General features: G+C 47.1%; 9 protein-coding genes across 9 annotated transcripts; 1 reads left to right on the plus strand and 8 right to left on the minus strand.

Annotated features, from left to right (window-relative positions):
* Nucleotides 1-1,274: 1,274 nt before the first annotated feature.
* Nucleotides 1,275-2,620, minus strand: N7517_002131 (uncharacterized protein; the record flags this gene model as incomplete). Its single annotated transcript, XM_056719861.1, has 2 exons — nucleotides 1,275-2,496; nucleotides 2,571-2,620. The coding sequence occupies 2 exons, from the start codon at nucleotides 2,618-2,620 to the stop codon at nucleotides 1,275-1,277; spliced, it is 1,272 nt and encodes a 423-aa protein (XP_056583996.1).
* A 6,805-nt stretch (nucleotides 2,621-9,425) lies between these two features.
* Nucleotides 9,426-10,145, minus strand: N7517_002132 (uncharacterized protein; the record flags this gene model as incomplete). Its single annotated transcript, XM_056719862.1, has 2 exons — nucleotides 9,426-9,523; nucleotides 9,608-10,145. 2 exons carry the CDS (start codon nucleotides 10,143-10,145, stop codon nucleotides 9,426-9,428), a joined length of 636 nt encoding a protein of 211 aa, XP_056583997.1.
* Nucleotides 10,146-11,761: 1,616 nt separating this feature from the next.
* Nucleotides 11,762-12,732, minus strand: N7517_002133 (uncharacterized protein; the record flags this gene model as incomplete). The annotated part of the gene is made up of 3 exons (XM_056719863.1): nucleotides 11,762-11,952; nucleotides 12,017-12,116; nucleotides 12,205-12,732. The coding sequence occupies 3 exons, from the start codon at nucleotides 12,730-12,732 to the stop codon at nucleotides 11,762-11,764; spliced, it is 819 nt and encodes a 272-aa protein (XP_056583998.1).
* Nucleotides 12,733-13,330: 598 nt separating this feature from the next.
* N7517_002134 (uncharacterized protein) lies at nucleotides 13,331-14,345 on the minus strand (the record flags this gene model as incomplete). The annotated part of the gene is made up of 2 exons (XM_056719864.1): nucleotides 13,331-13,646; nucleotides 13,705-14,345. 2 exons carry the CDS (start codon nucleotides 14,343-14,345, stop codon nucleotides 13,331-13,333), a joined length of 957 nt encoding a protein of 318 aa, XP_056583999.1.
* Nucleotides 14,346-14,856: 511 nt separating this feature from the next.
* Nucleotides 14,857-15,399, plus strand: N7517_002135 (uncharacterized protein; the record flags this gene model as incomplete). The annotated part of the gene is made up of 1 exon (XM_056719865.1): nucleotides 14,857-15,399. The coding sequence occupies one exon, from the start codon at nucleotides 14,857-14,859 to the stop codon at nucleotides 15,397-15,399; it is 543 nt and encodes a 180-aa protein (XP_056584000.1).
* A 164-nt stretch (nucleotides 15,400-15,563) lies between these two features.
* On the minus strand, nucleotides 15,564-15,955 carry N7517_002136 (uncharacterized protein; the record flags this gene model as incomplete). The annotated part of the gene is made up of 2 exons (XM_056719866.1): nucleotides 15,564-15,646; nucleotides 15,718-15,955. The coding sequence occupies 2 exons, from the start codon at nucleotides 15,953-15,955 to the stop codon at nucleotides 15,564-15,566; spliced, it is 321 nt and encodes a 106-aa protein (XP_056584001.1).
* A 255-nt stretch (nucleotides 15,956-16,210) lies between these two features.
* On the minus strand, nucleotides 16,211-16,638 carry N7517_002137 (uncharacterized protein; the record flags this gene model as incomplete). The annotated part of the gene is made up of 2 exons (XM_056719867.1): nucleotides 16,211-16,573; nucleotides 16,627-16,638. 2 exons carry the CDS (start codon nucleotides 16,636-16,638, stop codon nucleotides 16,211-16,213), a joined length of 375 nt encoding a protein of 124 aa, XP_056584002.1.
* Nucleotides 16,639-18,552: 1,914 nt separating this feature from the next.
* N7517_002138 (uncharacterized protein) lies at nucleotides 18,553-19,604 on the minus strand (the record flags this gene model as incomplete). The annotated part of the gene is made up of 2 exons (XM_056719868.1): nucleotides 18,553-18,900; nucleotides 18,966-19,604. The coding sequence occupies 2 exons, from the start codon at nucleotides 19,602-19,604 to the stop codon at nucleotides 18,553-18,555; spliced, it is 987 nt and encodes a 328-aa protein (XP_056584003.1).
* A 450-nt stretch (nucleotides 19,605-20,054) lies between these two features.
* Nucleotides 20,055-21,752, minus strand: N7517_002139 (cytochrome P450; the record flags this gene model as incomplete). The annotated part of the gene is made up of 3 exons (XM_056719869.1): nucleotides 20,055-20,402; nucleotides 20,466-20,576; nucleotides 20,640-21,752. The coding sequence occupies 3 exons, from the start codon at nucleotides 21,750-21,752 to the stop codon at nucleotides 20,055-20,057; spliced, it is 1,572 nt and encodes a 523-aa protein (XP_056584004.1).
* Between the last annotated feature and the right edge of the window lie 85 nt (nucleotides 21,753-21,837).

Genomic DNA, 21,837 nt, shown 5'->3' on the forward strand with positions numbered 1-21,837 from the left:
GACTAGATAGAGATAGAGAAAGTAGCAGCTTCCCCCTCGACGGAGGACTAATCACTCTCTTACGAGGGTAACTAAGCCACGGATCGGATCTCGCTATAAAAAGTCTATGATATTCTAAATACCTTATCTGCCCTAACCGACTTCCTAAGCAACAAAGACCTATTCTATCTGTACTCTAACGGCCCGTTAAGACTAGATTGTGGATCGTTTCTAGACCCTTGCAAATCCTTCGAATTTCTCCGGGCTATATTGAGAACCTCTATGATCTACTATCCCGTAGGTCGTCGCCGGGATCTGTATCGTGGAACCGTACCTATATCTGTCTAAATTTAGGCGTGGTGTTTGATTAGTCCGTTAGGTGCTATTTATATCTAGGGTCTTAATAGTATGATAGCAGCGTTATAATCTAGCGAGGGGGTGGCGATTATAAGAATCTAGCTCGTGAGCCATAGTAGCTAAAATAACTCACTTCATTGTCCTAGAAACTAGACTCGGGTTTAGATTCTGAGATTTCTAACAAAGTCTAGACTTTCGATTCTCCGTTAAGGAAAACAACTTATACCCTGGATTTAGGAGTATATTTATAGTGTCTACACCGATAGGTAGCAGAAGTTTTAGGGGAGGTAACCTTAGTTAGTTACGAGCAACAAAGAAAAGTACCGTTCGAGCAGCGCGAAACTAGAAATAGGCAGAGGATTATAGTGGGATTAATAGGAGGCACGTCCTATAGCTAACAGCCGGTAAAATCGAATGTCACTATCTACTATAGTGTCTAACCCATTATTGCGGCATCTATTTAAGTACCTTAGCCCTCACGAAAGAGACGATAACCGTGGCTAGTGACTATAGTTAAAACGGGTAGAGTAGTCTACCACCGCGTTAAGCGATTTAATTGTAATTTCAATAATATAAGAATCACATTCTTACGGTGTCGGTGTCTTTTCAATAGTTAATGAAAGTGGTGCACCACACTTAACGTAGTTTTTGAACGCAATAAATCTAGGTTAAAACCTAAGTCTGTAGGCCACAAAGTCTCCTAACACTATTTCAACGGTGTTTAAATGTCTTCAACGATAATAACGAGGTAGTGATTCTCGCTACTAACTACGTAACTAGTTCCTTGGTCGAGACGTAGCCGAAAAGATATAAAAGCGGCTAGATTCCCAGCCCAAAAAAATCAGGACTTCGGTCCTCACACTCCGATATATCATGGTGTCCCTCTTTTGCCTACGGGCTTAAGAGCTTCCGTGACCACGGCTATCGCTGCCATAAGCCTAGCGATATAAGATTGTGCTTCGTAGGATAGGCTCTGCGTTATCAACTGTGCCTCGCAGGATAGGCTCTGTGATAATAACTGTGTCTCGCAGGATGGGCTCTGCGTTATCAACTGTGTCTCGCAGGATAGGCTCTGCGTTATCAACTGTGTCTCGCAGGATAGGCTCTGCGATAACAACTGTGTCTCGCAGGATGGGCTCTGCGTTATCAACTGTGTCTCGCAGGATAGGCTCTGCGTTATCAACTGTGCCTCGCAGGATAGGCTCTGTGATAATAACTGTGTCTCGCAGGATGGGCTCTGCGTTATCAACTGTGTCTCGCAGGATAGGCTCTGCGTTAACAACTGTGTCTCGCAGGATAGGCTCTGCGTTAACAACTGTGTCTCGCAGGATAGGCTCTGCGATAACAACTGTGTCTCGCAGGATAGGCTCTGCGTTATCAACTGTGTCTCGCAGGATAGGCTCTGCGTTATCAACTGTGTCTCGCAGGATAGGCTCTGCGATAACAACTGTGTCTCGCAGGATGGGCTCTGCGTTATCAACTGTGCTTCGCAGGATAGGCTCTGCGTTATCAACTGTGTCTCGCAGGATAGGCTCTGCGATAACAACTGTGTCTCGCAGGATGGGCTCTGCGTTATCAACTGTGTCTCGCAGGATAGGCTCTGCGTTATCAACTGTGCCTCGCAGGATAGGCTCTGTGATAATAACTGTGTCTCGCAGGATGGGCTCTGCGTTATCAACTGTGTCTCGCAGGATAGGCTCTGCGTTAACAACTGTGTCTCGCAGGATAGGCTCTGCGTTAACAACTGTGTCTCGCAGGATAGGCTCTGCGATAACAACTGTGTCTCGCAGGATAGGCTCTGCGTTATCAACTGTGTCTCGCAGGATAGGCTCTGCGTTATCAACTGTGTCTCGCAGGATAGGCTCTGCGATAACAACTGTGTCTCGCAGGATGGGCTCTGCGTTATCAACTGTGCTTCGCAGGATAGGCTCTGCGTTATCAACTGTGTCTCGCAGGATAGGCTCTGCGATAACAACTGTGTCTCGCAGGATGGGCTCTGCGTTATCAACTGTGCTTCGCAGGATAGGCTCTGCGTTATCAACTGTGTCTCGCAGGATGGGCTCTGCGTTAGCAACTATGCCTCGCAGGATAGGCTCTGCGATAATAACTATGTCTCGCAGGATAGGCTCTGCGTTAGTAACTATGTCTCGCAGGGGGGTGCTGCGAAACCAAGGACTTCAGAGCTTCCGTGACCACGGCTGTCGCTGCCACGAGCCTAGCGATATAAGACTTACGCTACCTTATAGCCAATAAGCCCTATGATTGTAAAAGTGCGCTTAGTCATGGTAAGTCTTAGCCCGCTAAAGACTTGTTATCACTCCCCAGCGATGTATAGGCACCTCTCCGTGGTGCTAGGGACTAGTATTCGAGTAGCCTAAGGGCATTCGAAGAAGCAAAGACCTGTATAGTATCTTCATCTTCCTTGTATTCCGAAGTATTATCATTGGAGAGATAGAGTGAGCCCTAGATAGATTCGAAAATCTAAGAACCAACCTTCGTAATCGAGCGCCGTATTCTCAACCCTCCTGTCTTGATAGTCTGCGGTCTAGCCCTCCGGCCGCAGTAGAATGTATCTCTGCCATCAGGGCGTAGAGCGAACAGAGAAGTGAGTGTTTTGATGCGTCGCGGATGTGTTGATAAGCGTTAATGAACGTTAACGGAGGTGTTTATGAGCGTTGATAAACGTTGATGAACATTGATGAACGTTGACGAGGGTGTTGATATGGTATACGGCCGGGCGGTGAAGCTAAGTGTCAACGTCTCACAGCCTTCGCGCGAGCTCTTTCTTGGCATCTCACCCACATGATAGAGATATTAGTTTCATTATTATTTCAATTCTACGTTATTTCTTATTCCCTGGTAGTCACTCGGTGAAGTTCGTATATAGTCTCTAATTTGATTGACCTAGTGAATACAAACACTGGATTTCCTTCGGTTCAGCTAAAACAGGTAATACGCTTAAGATCAGACCTACTAAGTGTAGAAGCTTTTAATAAGGAGCCGCTCGAAACCTATTTATTGGCTCAACTAAGTATCCTAATGCGATAGACTGTTCCTTGCGTCGTTAAATTTATCGCTTTAGGCGGCTTATAAGTCACTTAATCCTACTCTACCCTAGAATGCCTATATCCTAGAACGGTCGCGATAGTTAAATTAAATTCACAGCGAAGACAACCACATTATTAAGGGTTTTAGCTTAAATATCCGATCGGCTCCTTCTATAAATAGGAGCTGTCGCACCCTTATTAGTAATCCCCGCCAGTAACTACGATTTATACTGCGAGCCTATCTCCTATATATTAGTATCCACTACTACAATCTAGGCGATAGCCGTTGCTTTTTGGGCGTAGTACCCGAGTTTATACGATTAAGCATACTCTACTACGTGGAGAAATAGTTGTAGCCCGATCGGGTTAGGCAAGCGCTATCTTAACCAGATCTGGTAAAGACGATTTCGCTAGCATTTACGATAGACGTTTGTGATGCGATCTACTTAGCTTAAAGCCGTAGCAGATATATACCTAACCTATTCCCCCGAAAGCAATTATTTAAGCGCTGATTAGGAGTAGAGATTTTAGTGAAGGTATAGGATATAGTCAAAGAGGTACTATAGCCGGATGGCTCTAGGTGGTTCTATTAGGGACATTAATGCCACCTTTAGTGAATATGTCCGAACAGCGATATGCCATATATAATAGTTGATGATATAGGACATTCGACATAGGGGACGTAGAGAATCCGGCCATTCCTAGTAAGAGCTGCTTACGCGCGATACGTTAGAAGACGATATTAGTAAGAAAATGATACACGCTTAGCTTAACTAACCTACAGCTGTAGTGACTTCTACGGTGAATGGTCTTTGCACGTGTTACTCCGGCTTAGATAGAAAAGCGCGCCTAGGTATTAAGTATACCAAAATCTGTCTAAAGACACCACAATATTTCTAGTAGCGTCCTTGATATAGCGTCGTGTATATTCGATTGGTTCGTTTCCGCTCGTTCGTCTTTACCCGCTCGAATACGTCGAATGGCTTAGCAACGCGGAGTAGGATTAGGTAGGATAGTAAAGGTCGGTGATTCGTAGCTCGTAGCTCCTTAGTTATCTCGGCTATAACTCGGGACTAGATAGTCTCCTTTTCTCGATTCTAGCTAGTATAGTAATGTTAATCTATGGGCTCGATATGACGGTGTTACGGAACTAGCCTAGTTGTGCAACTTAGACGGGTTTTAAGAACAAGAAGGTTTCGTTGAGGAGAGGAGTTCTCCTGAGCTAACAAATGTGTACATATTCCGTCGAAGGCGGTAACGTTTGGCAGATTCCGCGCAGCATAAGCAAGCATCTTCCATAGGGCTTCGTACGAAGTACGACGGCCCCATAACAGACGGGGCCTTTGCCTTACCTTCTCCTTACACATAGACTTACACTAAATCTGGCTATCTGCGAAGGTATGGCTCACCTACCATCAAGCTAGAAAATCCACTAGCATTCGCCAGGATTTTAATCCATAAGAAGCTATTCTTTCGAATGCCGAGACACACGGTGGTATAAGGCTATAGTGGCTTAGGCTTTGTATCGGGTAGATATATTAGTATATAACTCATGTATAGAGTCGATTGAGAGAAGGGCCGAGCTAGACGATCTAGACCTTATATTAGCTTATCATCGATGCCACTAGTAGTTATATAGAAATGATAGATAGTATGCGATCGGATCGGTATAGGGGAGCTCGAGTAGATAAGGTATTTACTCGCCTCGAATTCTACCTGAGAGACGGGAATATAAGGTACCTCCTATTGTATGATCCGAGTTAGTAAGGCCTTACCACTTAGACGAGTTATTATAACTTACCTATTTATAAAGTTCGTAAAATGTTCGCTTAAGGCGAGACGATCAATTAGCTTCGTGGTCCTATCTTACCGACGAGATCACTTATAATTGTCTTTATCAATGTAGTCACCATCATGGCATTTAGCATGATGTTGTATCTAGTTCGTCGCACTCTCCGGCTGTCGCTTCGAAGAAGCCGCGCCTGGTGCACCGGGCAACTTTAGAGCCAAAAGCGCGTGATAAGCCCACCTATGACAAGAAATTGTATAGTCGTAATGGGATAAGACCTCGCGATAGGGACGGCGAACACAATCATGGTGTGAAGGCGGTAAGGCTGAGGCGGAAGACGCGATAGAGCACGCGTCGTAGTGCCACCTTACTCTTATCTCCGATCCGGCGATAAGACTCCTAACGGGGATGTTTCACATTGGCGATAGGCTGCTCCTATGTATAATAGCATAAAAATTAGTAATGGTCTTCGTGATTTAGAGCATAAAAATTCGTAAACACCTGATATAGCGCAGCAAAGGGCGCGATAAATCACTCACATTATTAGGAAGAATGGACGTCTCAAGCTTCTATGTAGCAAGCTCACAATCAAATGTCCTTAACTATTATTAGCCCGCTCCTCTGATTTACGTTCTTTACCTAAGGTATAATATGTGCTTTGAAGCAACGGGACTAGAATAGGTGTGTAGGCCATGACTTTGTGTAGAGCACTAATAGGGGTGCTATATCCTCGGGGCCCTCTGGTGCGACGTCAATATTCACTATCGTTTATTAGCTTATAGATCGACGAGCTAATCCATGACTCATATGTTCTAGTGGTAAGACTAGGACGAAGAGACGGTAAAGAGTTACGGTCCTTGCGCTCGTGTATTATGGTCGAATATCGGTTCTATTAGAATCGTATCGTCTTTAGGATCAGTAGAATTCAGATAAGTTAGGCTAAGATTCACATACCTACGACGCGGATATTCGCGCTTTTTCTTAGGAATACACATAGTGGCTGTATAGTAGATCAGCTAGTCGACTACTATGGCGGAGGCATCTACGCATAGACACCTTGATTAGCTAATCTAAAACTCGTATCTTTAACCGGCTAATATAAATAGTAGTGTATCTAGTGGGAATCATACCTATATCTCTTATAGGCACTATCTAGCTTATATCCTCGATATATCCTATCAATGTTAACACAGTGGAAATTCGGTTCTAGGTCAAAGGGGAGAACTTATTAAGTGGCTTAGACATAAGCCTACTCGATTTTGTAGAGTTAAGTGAATAAAATGTAGAGTAAATTGCCGGGGGTAGAGGACGTATTTATAGGCTTCTCGGCTCCTTCTGTTGCGTAAGTGCTCTGCTTAGTAGATCGCGTTAAGGACACCTCTCTTATTTAAGACCTATTAAACCCGTGGCTTCTCTTTATAGCGTCTATTTGTATAGTTTGATGCCTTTAGATGCTTAGCGAGAGAGACGAGTAAGAGTCGTGTTAAAATGGGATACTAAGTAGGCCAAGAAACATTGGCTCACTACTAAATCCTTCACGGCCCTCTTAAATTGAGGCACTACGTACTATTTAATCCGCAATGATAGGCTTATATTTCTTATTCTGATACCTCACCTATGAGTGACTTAACGTTGAATCACCGAAAAGCGCCTACAATTTCATACTCGAAATCATGGACTTTTTTTCCTAGCCTCGCTTTAGTGTAGTGTTGGTTGTGTTGAGCTGTGGGTCTGTCCGACCAGACTGCGGAAAGCGAGGTCATAATAGGATGTGCTCGACCTAGGCTGCGGCACTATCCAAATTATCGGCAGATAATCGATTATCGTATCCGTAAATTGCGGATAACGATATAAATTCATTATCGAATTATCCGCAACGATACGATACGATAATTATATTTTCATTTGCGGATACCCGCGGATTATCGTACGATAACAAATATTACAAACATGCTAAGACTCATGACCTGAACGAGTTTGCATAAATTATGCATTTCCCCAGTATTTTTGGAGTATTCAATGTGTAATTGATTGTATATTTGTCACGCGAATTAGTGGCCTACGATCTTTTCTCCAAATTAATCTACTTTGTCTCGCTTTATTGCAATAGCATTCGATTATTCAAGATTATATTACAGGTTATCAAATTCAAATCCATCCGGCTGCTTTGGCTTCTTCCGAATCCTCCCCGATCTCCCCTGCGTGGACCCTTCAGTTGGCATTTCAGGAAGCGGGAGATCATTATCACCATCATCCTGAGGCTCAACGGCACTATGAGGCCGCTTGCGCCGTGGTTGCTTGCCCTGGGTTGTAACCAGTGTAGGAGTCGCCTGCTCGACTGTATGATTATCTCCCAAATCATTTTCTGAATCATCCGACCCATCCTCCGCTTGGTTACCATCTTCTTCGTTTTCACTGATTGGCTCGATATCGTTAAGCGACGGAGTTGGCTTCCATGTCTGATCGAGTATGGCAGCCTCTCCACTAGAGAGATACTCCTTGATCATCTCGAGCTCGGTTTGTTGAAGCTCGAACTTCGATGCGAACAAATGAAGCATTAGAGATCTGATTGTTTCTGGTTTAAGCTGCCCCCGGCGATAGTGACAGACATCACGAGCACAATTGAAGAGCCGCTCAACACCAGCGCCACTAGCAGGTGTTGCCAGAATATCCCGTGCCATCGCTGCAAGCACTGGATATTCATGCTCATGCTCCTTCCAGAACATCCTTGGCTTTCCTTTGGTAAGACCTATTGGATAAATTAGCTGGAAAGCCGTATAATAAAGCAGGGAAGCATACAAACCCTTTGCAAGATATCGTGTGATCTCATCCTCCGGTCGGTCAATTTCACTTTGTAAATTAGCGTGCAAATCCATCATAAGATCAAGCTCCTCTTCGTCGGCTTCTTGAGAGACTTGGGCTTGAGAGGGCTCCTTGTGGCGGGTAATGCGTTGTTGATATTGGTCAAATTCCTTCTGTAGTTTATCCCGATAGATCTCCATCCAATTAATATCTTCTCCCTTCTCGTTTTTCTCTTTCCAGTCATCGCCTTCAAAGAACCGAAGCTTCTTCGATGGACACAGAATAGTTGCAATTGCATAAACTGTGCCAAATGATTCACCGTCGGTCGCTCTGTAGTACTTGGAGAGTTTCTGTTTCGCTGCCTGTAGTGCCTGAAGCATTCTCTTTTTCCAAGGGACAGTCTTGCGTTCTAGTAACTCCGCAACATCATGAAGATGGCTAAAGAGCTCTTTATAGATGCTGAAGACCGAATGAACAGTAACATCTTGAGTCTTGGATAAGATCTTGGTGTAATGAAAGAAAGGCTTCGTGACCAAAAGGAGATACTCCACTTGGCGCCATTCCTCTTGACCGAGCTGAAACTGAACGTATTGGTGGGTTGAACAGTACTGGTGGAAGGCTCGCTGTAGTTTCTTGGCACGTTCGAGCATTAAGAAGGTAGAATTCCAGCGTGTACGAACATCTTGAATCGGTAGAAGCTTGGGCTCTGTTGTTTGGAGCGCCCGGAAAGCCTCTTGGCGCTGAGGACTGGCGGTAATGAATACAGCGAGCTCTCGAATCTATAGTAGTTTAGCAATTATATCCTCGGAATATAACATGATACATTTACCTTCTTCAAAGTAGCCACGATATTCCCTGAAGCGTGACCCGGAGCGGACTGTAGCGACTTCGTACGTTCATCTGACCACTCTGACTCGGCCTCTGCATTCTTTGGGTTCGCTTTGATCTTTCCAAGGAGGTCTTTTAGGCTAAGTTGTATAACGTGCACAATGCATGGTACTCGGAAAACAGAGGTATTGTGAAGAGCCTGGGACTGAACCATCTCTTGAACGCCTTGAATCATTGTGTTGTTGTTTGATGCATTATCAGTTGTGATTGATAATACTCGGTCGGTGATACCATGCTCTTGGAAGATTCGGATAACAGTCTCACTTAGCTGAGTCCCAGTATGTGATCCCTGGATATGCTCAAATCCAAGAAGAACTTCACAGTAACTCCAGTCCTGGTCGAGGAAGTATCCAGTGATTGCCATAAATGCCTGGCCAAACGGAGAGGTCCAGCAATCAAGTGCAATAGAGAGAGAGCTTCCAGGTGGAAGCTTACTGAGCACGCTTTGTTGCTGTTCCTGGACTTCATTATCCAAAAGACGTCTTAAACTGCGGGCGGACGGGATATTGAGCTCTGATTTGGCGAGCCTGGTGTATTGCAGAAGCTCTTTAAACTCTGGGTGCTCAACAGTGCGGAATGGGAGACGGGTGGTCGTGATAAACTTGAGGATCTTCTTCTGGAGGGTTGTCTGGCTGAATTCCGTGCTTGTTGATTGATGCGGCTAGGTAGAGATAGAGAAAATTAGTGTACAATATAGATTAGATCAAGGATAGACTTACCATCTCTCGGAGAAGCTGGTCTATACCTTGCTTTGTAGTCTTCCGCGACTGAGTGCAGTACGCACTATTAAGATGGTTCTTCATGGGAGAGGGACCAGAACGATTGAACCTTGGGTGAACAACCACACTTTGACAGCGGTTGCACATAACCTTAGGCTCGCCAGTCCGCGCATTTGCAACCTGATCAAATGAGCTCCAAACATCAGACTTTTTCTGTATAGTATCCCATCTAATAGATTTCTGCAGTTCTTTCTTGCTGCCAAACTCAGTCATTAGCCACCATTTCAAAAACTGTATCCGAGATGTCTCCATCATTGGATCGGTTTTGTCGCAGTTGTAGAGAATATAAGATGGTTGAAAGAGTTTGCCGACGCGCTGTAGTAAGTCGGGGGCACGAGGATATTGAGGGGGAGGGGGAGTGTCTGAGACAGGAGTCGATTGTGCTATGCTCTGACTGCCTAGTGCGTCTAAGGATTCATCTGATTGTGGAAGGTCTGAATCGATGAATGAGTTGGCGTGTTGAGATGCCTCATATTGGCTCCTTGATGCTTGGGAATAAGACATGACGAGTAGAGGACCAGGTACCAAGTGTTGAACGATCGAGTATACCAGGAAGAGACTTACTAGGAATTTAGTGGAAAAATTGGTGCGTAGGTAAACGTGTGCGCCCGCGATGTCGACGTGCTCACGATAATACTCTATGCTAATTGGGTATGTATTAAGCGGATGTGGGGATTTAGACGATAACTGACGATATTTGACGATAATCCACCGATAATCCGCCGACTATCTTCGGATTATCCAACAATTATCCGCGTCACCAACACCAAAAAGAATGCCAAGTCCGCCAGTTCCAAACTTCAAATCTAAATTGCGCCTTACTTTTGTGTGTAAACATGCTGAGATAAGTGAACATATAAATGAATTGCGGGCTAACGAATCTATCCGTACTATTCTCAAGGTCAAAATTATACTATTGATGGATCTGGATATTGAATTAGGACTTTACAGGAAAATGTACTACATTCCTTCAGCATCAAACATATATCTCTACCCAACCACGACCCATTACTTAATTTATAAAATTACAGGCGACTACAACTCGCTGGCTATATACTTAAATCCAATTTATTATGCGGAAGATATTTATTCAAGAATACAATACTGTTTCTTATTATTTCTCAGGAGAAGTGAAGGAAATAGGGGATGAGTACTGTCATGACCAAATATGTAAAGATTCAGATGTAAGATATTGTTTTGTCAGCTTCATAAGTATTACCTGATGGTCCAGAATAGGATATTAGCGAATTTTATGCTAGTGCGGATGGTTTGCTGATATCCAAACTATCGTCAAGATATCCGCGGATATCTGCAACGACGATGATGATAAAGATCCATTATCCGCAATCCGCAATTTGCGGATAACGATAACGGGTCATTATCGTTATCGTACGATATGCCGCAGCCTAGATGCGAGCATCCGTAGGAATTCCCACTTATCTTATCGAGTCTACTTATCTTATCGTAACCTCGACAAGCAGGAGTGGGTGGATCCCAAGTTGAACCCCCATAATAGGAATCTCATATTTTTCATAGTGAAAACGCGGCTGTACCCCAACCACCACGCGTTTTCACGCGTCGATAAGCTATCACTGATGATATATAAACCTCCTGAGAAGGATCAGCCGCGGATGAGCTGTTCTAGCAACGACAAGTGTGCGTTTTGGGTTTAGACAGAAAAGTAAAAGGAGACGATCATAGAGATATATATATACTTGGGATTAAGAGAAGAGTTTCGCCCAATAACGCCAAGCCGTGGGGAGTGACCTGACCAATACCTCGCAACCCCCAAAAACCAAGCAGAAAGAAACTTTGCAGGGAAGTTACTCCAGTGACCAAGTTGAGCGACATCAGAAAGTATATCAGAGGTCTCTACGCAGACAATCCTAATGCGGCTAGATTTTCACGGCAAAGACACCACATCCACGCGACGGGATTTCCCGCACGGATACTACGCGCGAACATCATGCGCTTCTCATGCGCAGCCGAGAAAATCAATTTCGTGGCACGCATCTTTGTTTACCACGTTCACTAGCATTTTCAATTCCCCCCAGCCCCCAATTGCTCGAAGAATTTGCTCTGCCTGGTCAGCCGCAGTCTTGCATGACAGACAGGTGGGATCACACTCGCAGCAGCTCATCAACCGACAGTCGGTTCAGATCCTCGGGGAGACTCTGGGCCTCGGGGCTCCATTTTGTTCCCGGAGAGCTTCTTGTCATCAAGCTTTGGACCACGTCGGCCAGGGCCATCAGCTTCAGAGTTGCGGCGTCCATCTCGGTCGCGTCGATTTGGCAACTGTGCTCCGCCCCCGCTACACATTCCTCGTCAGTATCACCCCCCGAAGGTGTTCGCAACCTAGACTGCTCCTCACTCACCAATTTTGACGATACCGGACTCCGTGAGAAAGATCGTGTCGGCACTCATGGTAGCCAGTACTCTGCCCTGCCCACGGAGATGCTTTATTCCTTTCAGGACCTAATAATCATTAGCCATCAGTTTCTCAATAGCAGTGACCCTTTCCTTCGGAAAGAGGAGGGAAACAGCCCGCACGCCCCACACCCACCGGCCAAACAATCGCGGCGAGGGCTCCTTCGTCGATGGAGCATCGCGACCCCAGTACCTGGCCTACGGATAACTCAACCGCTTCCCACACCAGGAAATCCTGACCTCCATGACGATAATGCTCGAGTAGGTTGGGGAAGCTTCGATGGGCAACCTGGTGCATCGTCTCCACTAACGACTCGGCGGAAGAGGGCTCCTTTTCAAGGCGTTGGATGTTGACCAACTCGGCCTTGTTGCTTCGGAGACGGGCGAGGAAGATTGGCCGCCCGAAAATTCGAACGGTCGACTCGTAGGTCAGCCATGGATCTTCGTCGACTTGTCGGATCTTTGGTACTACGTTTGGATTCTTTCGCTGAATGGGAGCGGGACGAGCCAAGGGGGATCCTGCGGTGAATGTTTCGGGCTGGGAGTCGGATGGGCATGGCCGTGAACGAGAGGCCTGTTCGATTTCGAGATCCAAATCGCGCTTTCGCTTTGGACCAAGCCACATAGTCCGTGGTCGAGCGGGGTGAGCCTGATTGGTGTCCATTTTGCAGGCGCCGTATGGAGAGGGTTGCCAGTTCAGTGATATGTACCCAGGTTATGGTGCGATCACTTTATACTCCAGCGTCTGCAAATCTGATCCGGGACACGTCTGCTCGGGAGGGAACCGAAATGAGCGGGCACGTTTGATTCTCCGACCGTCCGATATTCACACGGTCGGTAGAAGTTTGCGCGACTGCTTGCACAGCGATGGCAACTCTTTGTGCGGGTCGTTCAAGGCCTGTCCTCGTCACATGTTGACAGAATTATAATCTGCAACCCATCCAACGACACAAGAAATAGGGAGGGTGCACCATACATGGTGGTTCGTGGACATGAAAGAAACAGCCAAAATGCCCTTAGCTCGGACAGTGCCGGAGTACTGTATCATTGGGCCAACATCTTGAATTTGCTACGTAGTAAGTACACACGCGACAAGACACTCCAACAAACGACGCATTGCTCTTGGCATGGATGATTTAGGATTGATGTTGATTGAATACAACAAATGCGCACTGGAAGGAGGCGGGATATCGCTGCATGCCCGGGTTTTCCCTCAGTATCGTTACCTCACTCCCTCACCAAACCATGCGTGCCACACCCCACTACTGGAATCGTTCTGGAGGCTGTCCCCTCCGCGCCGACCGACGGAGCTCAGATAGGTCAGATAACCCTGAAGGGTCGGTTTGTTGTGCAAGTCGAGCTGACCGTCGTTGAGTCGATACAATTGGTTGGTTTTCCACCGCTAACCCATCCGTGGCCGAGCGATCCGGAGAGGACCTATCCACGGAACGGTCAACGGAACGGGTTGATCGATGGATACGTTGCTCGGAAGACACCGATCCGTCGACCCGTGTTTCACCACTAGGGCCGTCTATCCTCAAGGAGCAAAAGAACGCGTCAAAAGCTCCGTTATGTTTACTGTTTTTCAGTCAGCGACAGCACACAAGCCACAATCAAAGAGTGTTAATTGACGTACCATATTGGACAAGGGGGATTATTCCCAGGTGGACAAAATCCGAGCCAAGTTTCCATACAATCCAAATGGACAAACGAAACGCATCTTCCACATTTCAGAACTACAGGCTCGGCTTGGGCTTCCTGGAGGCAGATCAGGCAATTCATGTGTTCTGAGGCGGGCCACTCGTTGAAACTCTTGAGCCACAACGAGTGCGATCCGCGTTCAATAGAATAAGTGGCTGGACGGGTTGAGGAAATTCGCCAGGGTACATTATTCTCTCGCAGCATATCGCGTGTGACATGTCGTCTGGTGATACGGGTTGTCTCCGGTCGCACAGGCGCAGCCACTGGTATGTAAGGCAGATTACCGACAGCCGCATCATACCACTGTTGTCCGATTTGGTCGGCCTGGCGTGTCCGATGCCATCGCCGACATAGAAAGTGAGACGCAATGTCGCGCAGGATAGGGAGGGCGGAAGGATCAAATTGCCTTCTAGCAAGGGCTTTCAGCTTATTGCGACCTTCATCAACATCATTCACTGTCGGGTAGAGTTTGCAATATGTCCCTTTCTTGGTGAGGCCACAACAAGTCGGCTGGTGCCTGCGAAGACCCATTTCACAGATGACCAGAGGATCCCATCGCTCCTGAGATGACGGCATGATGAGTATAGATAGTTGTTGATTTGGCAAGAGAGCTCGAGAAAAAGAGATTGATGAAGACGGTCTCTTCGAGCGCGCAAGAGTATTTAAATTCATAAATCACAAGTCTATTCTTGGAGTCTCCCAAATAACATACGCAATGCTGCCTGCTGAAACAGATACAATGAATGGCTATGAGGGCGATAACGCTAGCACATGCTGATTGAGATAACGGGTGGGTTGTACCTACATCCCGGAGCAGTCGACCATGGCCCTAGGAGCAGTTGAGCTTGCGGTAATCATTTACCCCGAGGAACTCAATGAATCTCCAGATAATTAAGCAATGAAATCATTTTGCTCATTTCTCTCGTCAAGACTAGAGCCATGACCTGGCCTGATGTCACAGGAGTTCCACCTGGTGGCTTTTGAGGTACTTTTGCTCAATCTAGGTATTTTACTACCCACGACGCTATATAATGAGTGTCATCCTCTTTTGCAAATGTACTATTTTCCGGTTCAGCTCTCTTTCAACATGCATCGGGACTCTATCTTTCAATCGACACTCAGCCAGATTGTTGGAAACCCTTACCATCAACCAACATGCCAGGGCCTCAGGGACGATGGAATTCAATGTCGGAACGACGTGCCAAAGATTTCTCGTATCAATAGTGCGATCCAATTAGGCCTGTTCCGAGGAGACCCTGACAGCCTTCCTCCTGAATCAGTTCTTATGAGTGCAGCAAAATCTATGTTATGTGCAAAATGCAGGCCCGATAACTCCCGAGCCAAGCAGTGTACTCAACGATGGATTCAAGAATGGAATGCCAAGCTCAATCAAGCAGACATTACTCCCACAACCCTAAATCCAAACATCTATGACATGGATCAACTGGTACAGCATCGTTTAGCTATATCATCTCCTGCGGCATCCATACAACGCGCTGGATTGATTCCTGGAACGCCGGTTACGTTGGTGTTTCGAAGTCAGAGACAAAGACATCAGGATGACATTGTGAAGGCCAAAGAAGCCCCATTTAAGGCTACAACCAAGGCACGGCTAGAAGTTGTCTTTTGATGCGTTGGATTGGGTTCTCGTGTCAGAAGGGATCCAAGGTCATGTGGTCGCTACCGATGGTCTCCTCTCCCTACGAAATCGATAGTGCACGAGCACAACATTGGTAGCATGACAGAGTGCATCATCCTCACTACCCCAATGGCCCTGCTCACCCCTTCTGCAACTCAAACACGACAAAGTTGCTCGAGCCATTCCGCAGCCTTGTCGACAGAATCCGCCAATGAGGGTTGTCCACCATCCCGTGCATCTGTTGTTAAGAAGAACAGTCAAAAAATATACATTGTGGAACGATCCACAGTGCCCACCGAATTGACCTACCCGACTTTGAATACTCCAAGTCACCCTTGTCTTGATTGAGATTCGGAGTGGGCATCATCTCTGGAGATGGGGCAGTCGACCTCCGCGCACGGTCATATTCGAACGCGGGTCCAAGGATACCAGCCACCGGCATGGCTTGCGATGTAGTTGAGGCAAGGGCTGGTTCGAATTTATCCATTGCCCGCTCTAAATCTCGCGTGAGTGCACGGGCACGGGATAAATGCTTTCGATCTTTCATCACTACTAAAGAAGGGTGTACTGTACTATACAATACGCGGAGACCGAGATTATAGACTTCCAGGAATAAACAACAGAGCAGAATTAGCTTCCTCTTATACTGCCTTCATCAAAGGAACAAAGCGAGTTGTCATGCTATGTAGTGCGGAGTTCGATCTCGTTGACAAACACGGGTAAATGCGCGAGCCCGCAGGAAACCCAACGGCTAGCATGTAGGTAATATTTACACGTTGGTTGACCGTTATCCAAGTATAACTTAGCTGCCCATTTCTGCGGGTCCTGAAACATTGCTTCTCGAGCCGACGTCCACCGTTTCTGCATCCTTTCTAGGCTCCTGCGCCTCTGTTTTCTCGACCACGCTGTTGAGTATGACCTCAAATGACTCCGAGCCTCGGGAACTTTCTTGGATACCGTGTTCTTTCAGAAGATAGTCCGTTACAGCTCCCATCCGCTGGCTGACCTCATAAATAAGATCAGCCAATTTGCTCACTTGCTCTAGTTCGTCAGTGACCTGCGTCAGGGCCTTCCGCGTGGTGGTCAGGTCTTGGTCGAGCTTTCCCTGCATCTTCTCTGCACGAATTGCCCGCGAATTCACTGCGGCAAGGATACGAAGTGTTTCCTGTCGGAGTTAGGAGAGCCTTGTCAGAGATACTGCAGTGGTATTGTACTGACTGGAGCATCCATGGCTTAGCTGGCTGAGCTCAAGGAAAAATGAGTGTTACCAGGTAGGTCCTGAAACTATGATGATCGAATGAATCAAGCCCTGTAGTCTCGATTTATCTGGAAGACAAGCAAATTAGTACAGTTATACTGCTTTAGTCGACCAGGCGACCAAGGCATTGTCGATTTGACAACGTTGGTTTCTGCGGGCCAGGGCGGCCTTTACGTTGAAGACCGGATCGCTGAACGGGCCCGAAAAAGAACACGCTGTCGTCTCTCCGTGCAAGGTTACATACCATGTCGACGTGGTGACGTGACCGTCACAGAGACACGAGAAGAAGCCACGGCGAGATTATCGATGGCGCAGATGACCATAATCTTGTTCATGCCAATATACATATAAGTCTATAGAGCAGCGATTGTTAGTTTGTCATAGCGCACACAGCTGTCCCCAGGCACGGATAGATTACTAGATATCATTTCAGTTCTATTGTATCTGCAGTCCTTTCTTTACTTGTGAGACCATGCCTACACTCCTATCAAGAATCCTAAAGAGGGTGGGACTGGAGGTAGTACACATTGTTGTTGTCCGCCACTCTCGTCAAGGCGACCGACGGATTTTCCAATCCTCCTTTCCTCGAGATTACTGGACGGTGAGTGAAATACCAGAATGTCGTGTTTGGCTACTGACTTTTACCAGGATGTCAGTGTGACCGTTGAAGACGACTAAAGCCCGTCAATAGCCTCACCGAACTGACTCGCAGGTCACTAGCGGTGGTTTACTCCATGCGAGGGAAATCGGTGGTGGAATGGCCCTGGATGGCCCACAGGGCATAAAGGATGACCATTTTAAGAATATGGCCAATATAGTTGAAGAAGATCCAATTATAAGTATGCGTGGCACATGCACGTGTATCGTTTAAGAAGAGTGTAATGGCGGGGTGACCGTGCGGTAAAGTAACTGCCGTTGAGATATCACCGCATTAGATGGCAGGTCTCTCTGAGGTAGACCTAATAGAAGCAATACTTGGACACGATCGAAGAACGTGCTGGCACTATCGTTGAAGGCTTCTTCAACAACCACCGACTTGACCAACCAACGACTTCCGCTTTCCTTATCGATGTGCTTTTTGTTTAAACGTTCTCACTTGAACGCTTGAGTTTAAACATGCGTTCTTTCAACGTGCTTTGATTTAACGTTATCACTTAACCGTTCTCACTCAAATGTGCTCACTTAAACGTGCTTTGTTTGTTTAAACGTTCTCACATAAACGCCTGTGTTTAAACGTGCTTTATTTCACATTTGCTTTGTTTAACCGTTTTCACTTAAACGTTCTCACTTGAACGCTTGTGCTTAAACGTGCTTAAACGTGCCTTGATTTAACGTTCTCACAAAAACGTTCTCACAAAAACGCTTGTGCTTAAACGTGCTTAAACGTGCTTTGTTTAACCGGTCTCACTTAAACGTTCTCACTTAAATGTTCTCACATAAACGCTTCCCTCGTTCTCAGCTTCCTTTCGTACTACACGCTCCGCTTTTTAAACGCTGTCGTCATCTGCGCCTTCTTTCTTTTCAAACTTTATATGCTTCTTTCTCATGCACACTAAGCGCCCTCGCTATCAACGCTACTGTTTTAATTGTCCTCCTCAATCCAACGCCCGTTGTCGTTGGACCTTCAAGATAAGACCGTTTGACACCGCCGATTTCAACACCCTGGCTTTAACAGATTACCTATCGCTGCCTGAGTCGCTGTGGGAGACCATAGTTCAATTTTGTCCAGGTACAGTATGACGATCTTCAACAATCTAATCAACCCAAAGGTTACAGTTCCTCTCGTCTGAATGTTGTGGGCTCAGCCCTCGAAAGCAAGTCTAACGGAAGCCTCAATCTCAACGGTTCAATTACTACAACTAGTACGTGGACAGCACAACAGGGTTTCACGTTGCGGTGTGGGGGAGTTCGGTTGGACGGTAAGGTGGAGGTTGTGGGGTGTAAGGTTGCGAAAAGGCCCTTGCACCAATAGCTAAGGAACTAGCTAACAAATTTCGTTTGCTCCTCTCGCTCGGACGTCCAAACAGTTTGGGATACAAAGCCTCCATATGGACATCACGAACGTCGATCTCAAATGAGTCCTTGCTACCGACCTTCTGCGTCTCGACGATGTTACCATTTCCCCATTGGGGCTCTTGCAGCACCCGCAAAAGGACTTCAGCACACTCATGGGGCGAAAGAGTGACATCATCTTCGGTCACTTTCTTGTTCCACTCGGGTTCGAAGATAGGAGTCTGTATTGTCAGCCTCGGCCTGGGGACGGGTCATTCACGCTGTATCCGAATGGGCCTTAACTTACAAGGACTGCACCGGGACACAACGCAGCGAATCTGATCCCACAGATGTCGCGAAGCGCGCCCATTGACTTCACGAAGCTGATGAGTCCCGCTTTGCTTGACATATACAGGGGCGTTTCGATGGAGTGCAGGTAACCCGCGAGACTGGCCACTGCCAAGAAGTTACCTTCGATCTCGCGGTGCTGAGTCCAGTAGTCGATGGCAATCTGCGCCAAACGTACAGGCGCCACATAGTTCACGGCTATCGTAGAGTATTGGCCGACTGTCGCATCAGCAGGATCGCGAGATTCAGCCGAGATGCCTGGCGCATTCCAGAAGCTGCTCCAGGGTGGCTCATAAACACCCGCCACGCTTGCAACAATGTCGACTCGACCAAAGACTTCGAGTGTTTTGTCCCACAGGCTTTGGATTTGAGCCCAGTTTGTGACATCGGTTTTCTGAAACAAGGCGCTCGGAGCTCCGGGCTGACTTGTCGAGTGGGCATACGCATTCAATGTCGACTCGGCTTCGGGCCTGAGATTCAAATCGGCTAACATCACAGAGCAACCTGCTTTGAGGAGCAGCTCAGTAGTCGCATGTCCGATACCCGACCCAGCGCCGGTGACGAGGGCTACCTTGCCTTTTAGCGTGTAGTTGGTCATTGTTTTACAAAATCACCGACAGTTCTGAGAGGGGAGAGTGTGAAGAGCTTTCTCGGGAGATCACCAACATGAGATATACGCGCATTGTATGTCGATCAATCAAGTCAGCTCCATCACATTTCGCCTGAATGGGTATAACCGCTTTGAGAGATGGCAGAGCCTTCCCGGTTAGGTAAATTACATCAACTCGGATCTAACTCGGAAGGGAAATTATTCTTGAATGGAGACCTTCCATATTCAGCAAACGACATGAATCATGGGCCAGTTTAGTTTCTATGGCCAGGCGCTGAGATACAGGGACTAAGGACTACAACCCACGTGCACTGTGCAGGGAAACGCACTCTGTGTGCGCAATTATAGCCCACGGCTGTGACTTCGGAAATGCGATAAAAATTCATTTGTCGGTGTCAATGATATCGATCGTCAAAGCCTTGGACGATCCAACACCCTCTAAGCTTGCTCGTCCTTGAGTCTGTCTCTTGTGATCTTGACCCTGATCCCCTTGCTCTCCAGACTAGGTTGTCCAATAACAGAATCCATGACCACATCTACATCACGCCCCCTTTCAGTCTCAAATAGCTCCATGTCGAAGCGGGCACAGATATAGGCGACTGTGAGATACAACTCTGCGTTAGCAAGATTGATACCGAGACACACTCTGGTACCCCGGCCGAAACCCAAGAAGTAGTTTGCCCTTAACGAAGGGTTGTCAATCCACCGTTGTGGTTCGAATGTATATGGTTCTGGGAAGATTGTGGGATCAGTATGAAGGAGGTAGTGTGATTGCATGACACTTGTCTGTTGTGTTGATTGGTCTGTTAGCAACATGAGCTGAATAGGGGTTTGAGTTATTCTCCTTACGCCAGCTGGAATCGTCCAATCCTTGTATTTGAGCTCTTCCTCGGGGGCGTATCGCGGCATACGACTCGAAACAACGTGAGACAGCCTCACGCCTTCGGTTATCATAGCAGACTAGAGTACATGGTTAATACATATGCTGTCGTGGGAATCATTCTCATGGCGGCATCAACTCACGAAATACGGAATGGCTTCTAGCTCAGCAAGTGAAATGCGCGAATCAGGCCGAGGCATATACTGCGCCAGCTCCTTCCTCACTCGATCCAAGACATGTGGGGTGTCAAGAAGCAGGAACAGAATCACGGCTAATGATCTCGCCGTCGTTTCAGTTCCCGCCATGACAAGCAAGCCCGCCTCCGCCGAAAGGCGAGCAGGGGTTTTGTCACTGGGCGGTAGGTTGCTCTGAAGAATATCCTGGAATATAGACCGGGATGCAGATTTGTCAAGCTGACCGTTCTGTTCCTCTTCGACTGCAGTCTGTATCATGTCCTTGAACAGGGCTCTGTTCCGTGGTACAAGGGCAGCAGCTGGACTGAGCTTCGTCACCAACTTAGGTGGAAGCAACATAATGACCACTTTCGCTACCCATGGGAATTGACGAGCAAAAGGTCCCATCTGCGCCATCTTGGCATAGCCCTCAAGCTCCTCCTCGGCCCAGTCGGGCTCACCCAACTTGTTCCAATCTTTTCCAAATGCATAAGCAGAGATGACATCCATAGTCAGAGCACCTGCGGCAAAGAGCAAGTTCACGTTTTCTCCGGTCTTGCGGGCTTCCGCAATTCTATCTATCAAAATATCGATTTTTTCCACGACGCGGCCTTCCAGAGCTTGGATTGATCGCTTGCTGAAGAACGGGCTGAGCGCAGCGCGCCTCACCCGGTGGACATCATGATCGACTGTGTTGAACAATGACCATCCCATCGGACTAGTCTTGGAGGAATGGAAAAACCACTCATCACGATTGCGCTTGCGACGTCCGCTGGCGTAGATGTCGTCAAGATACTCCGGGTCTCGGATGTGGATGTGGAGTGGATTGATTCGTACGATTGGTCCGTACTGATTGTGCAGGTCCTCGATTTTCCAGAGGAAACGCAGCTCGTGAGGAAATAGATCGTAGTAGAACTCGTACCAGAAGGTCGCGCCTGCAAGTTTCGGGCCAGGAAATTTCGCGAGCGGATGTAGAGTGACGCGGTATATGTAGACCGAAATCCAATACGCGATAAAAGCTGTCGTTCCGAATGCCAGTAGGTGTGACAAGCTGGCACGTTGCAGCAGTGTCAAAAGGCCCATCGTGGCTTCAATCTTTCGTGTTCAATGGGTGCTGAGAGAGGTGAGTTGGGCAACTTGGGCTGGTACCAAACACAAACACGACGGC

Source organism: Penicillium concentricum, assembly GCF_028827145.1.
Source record: "Penicillium concentricum strain IBT 3081 chromosome Unknown utg000001l_segment0_segment0, whole genome shotgun sequence".
NCBI lineage: Eukaryota > Fungi > Ascomycota > Eurotiomycetes > Eurotiales > Aspergillaceae > Penicillium > Penicillium concentricum.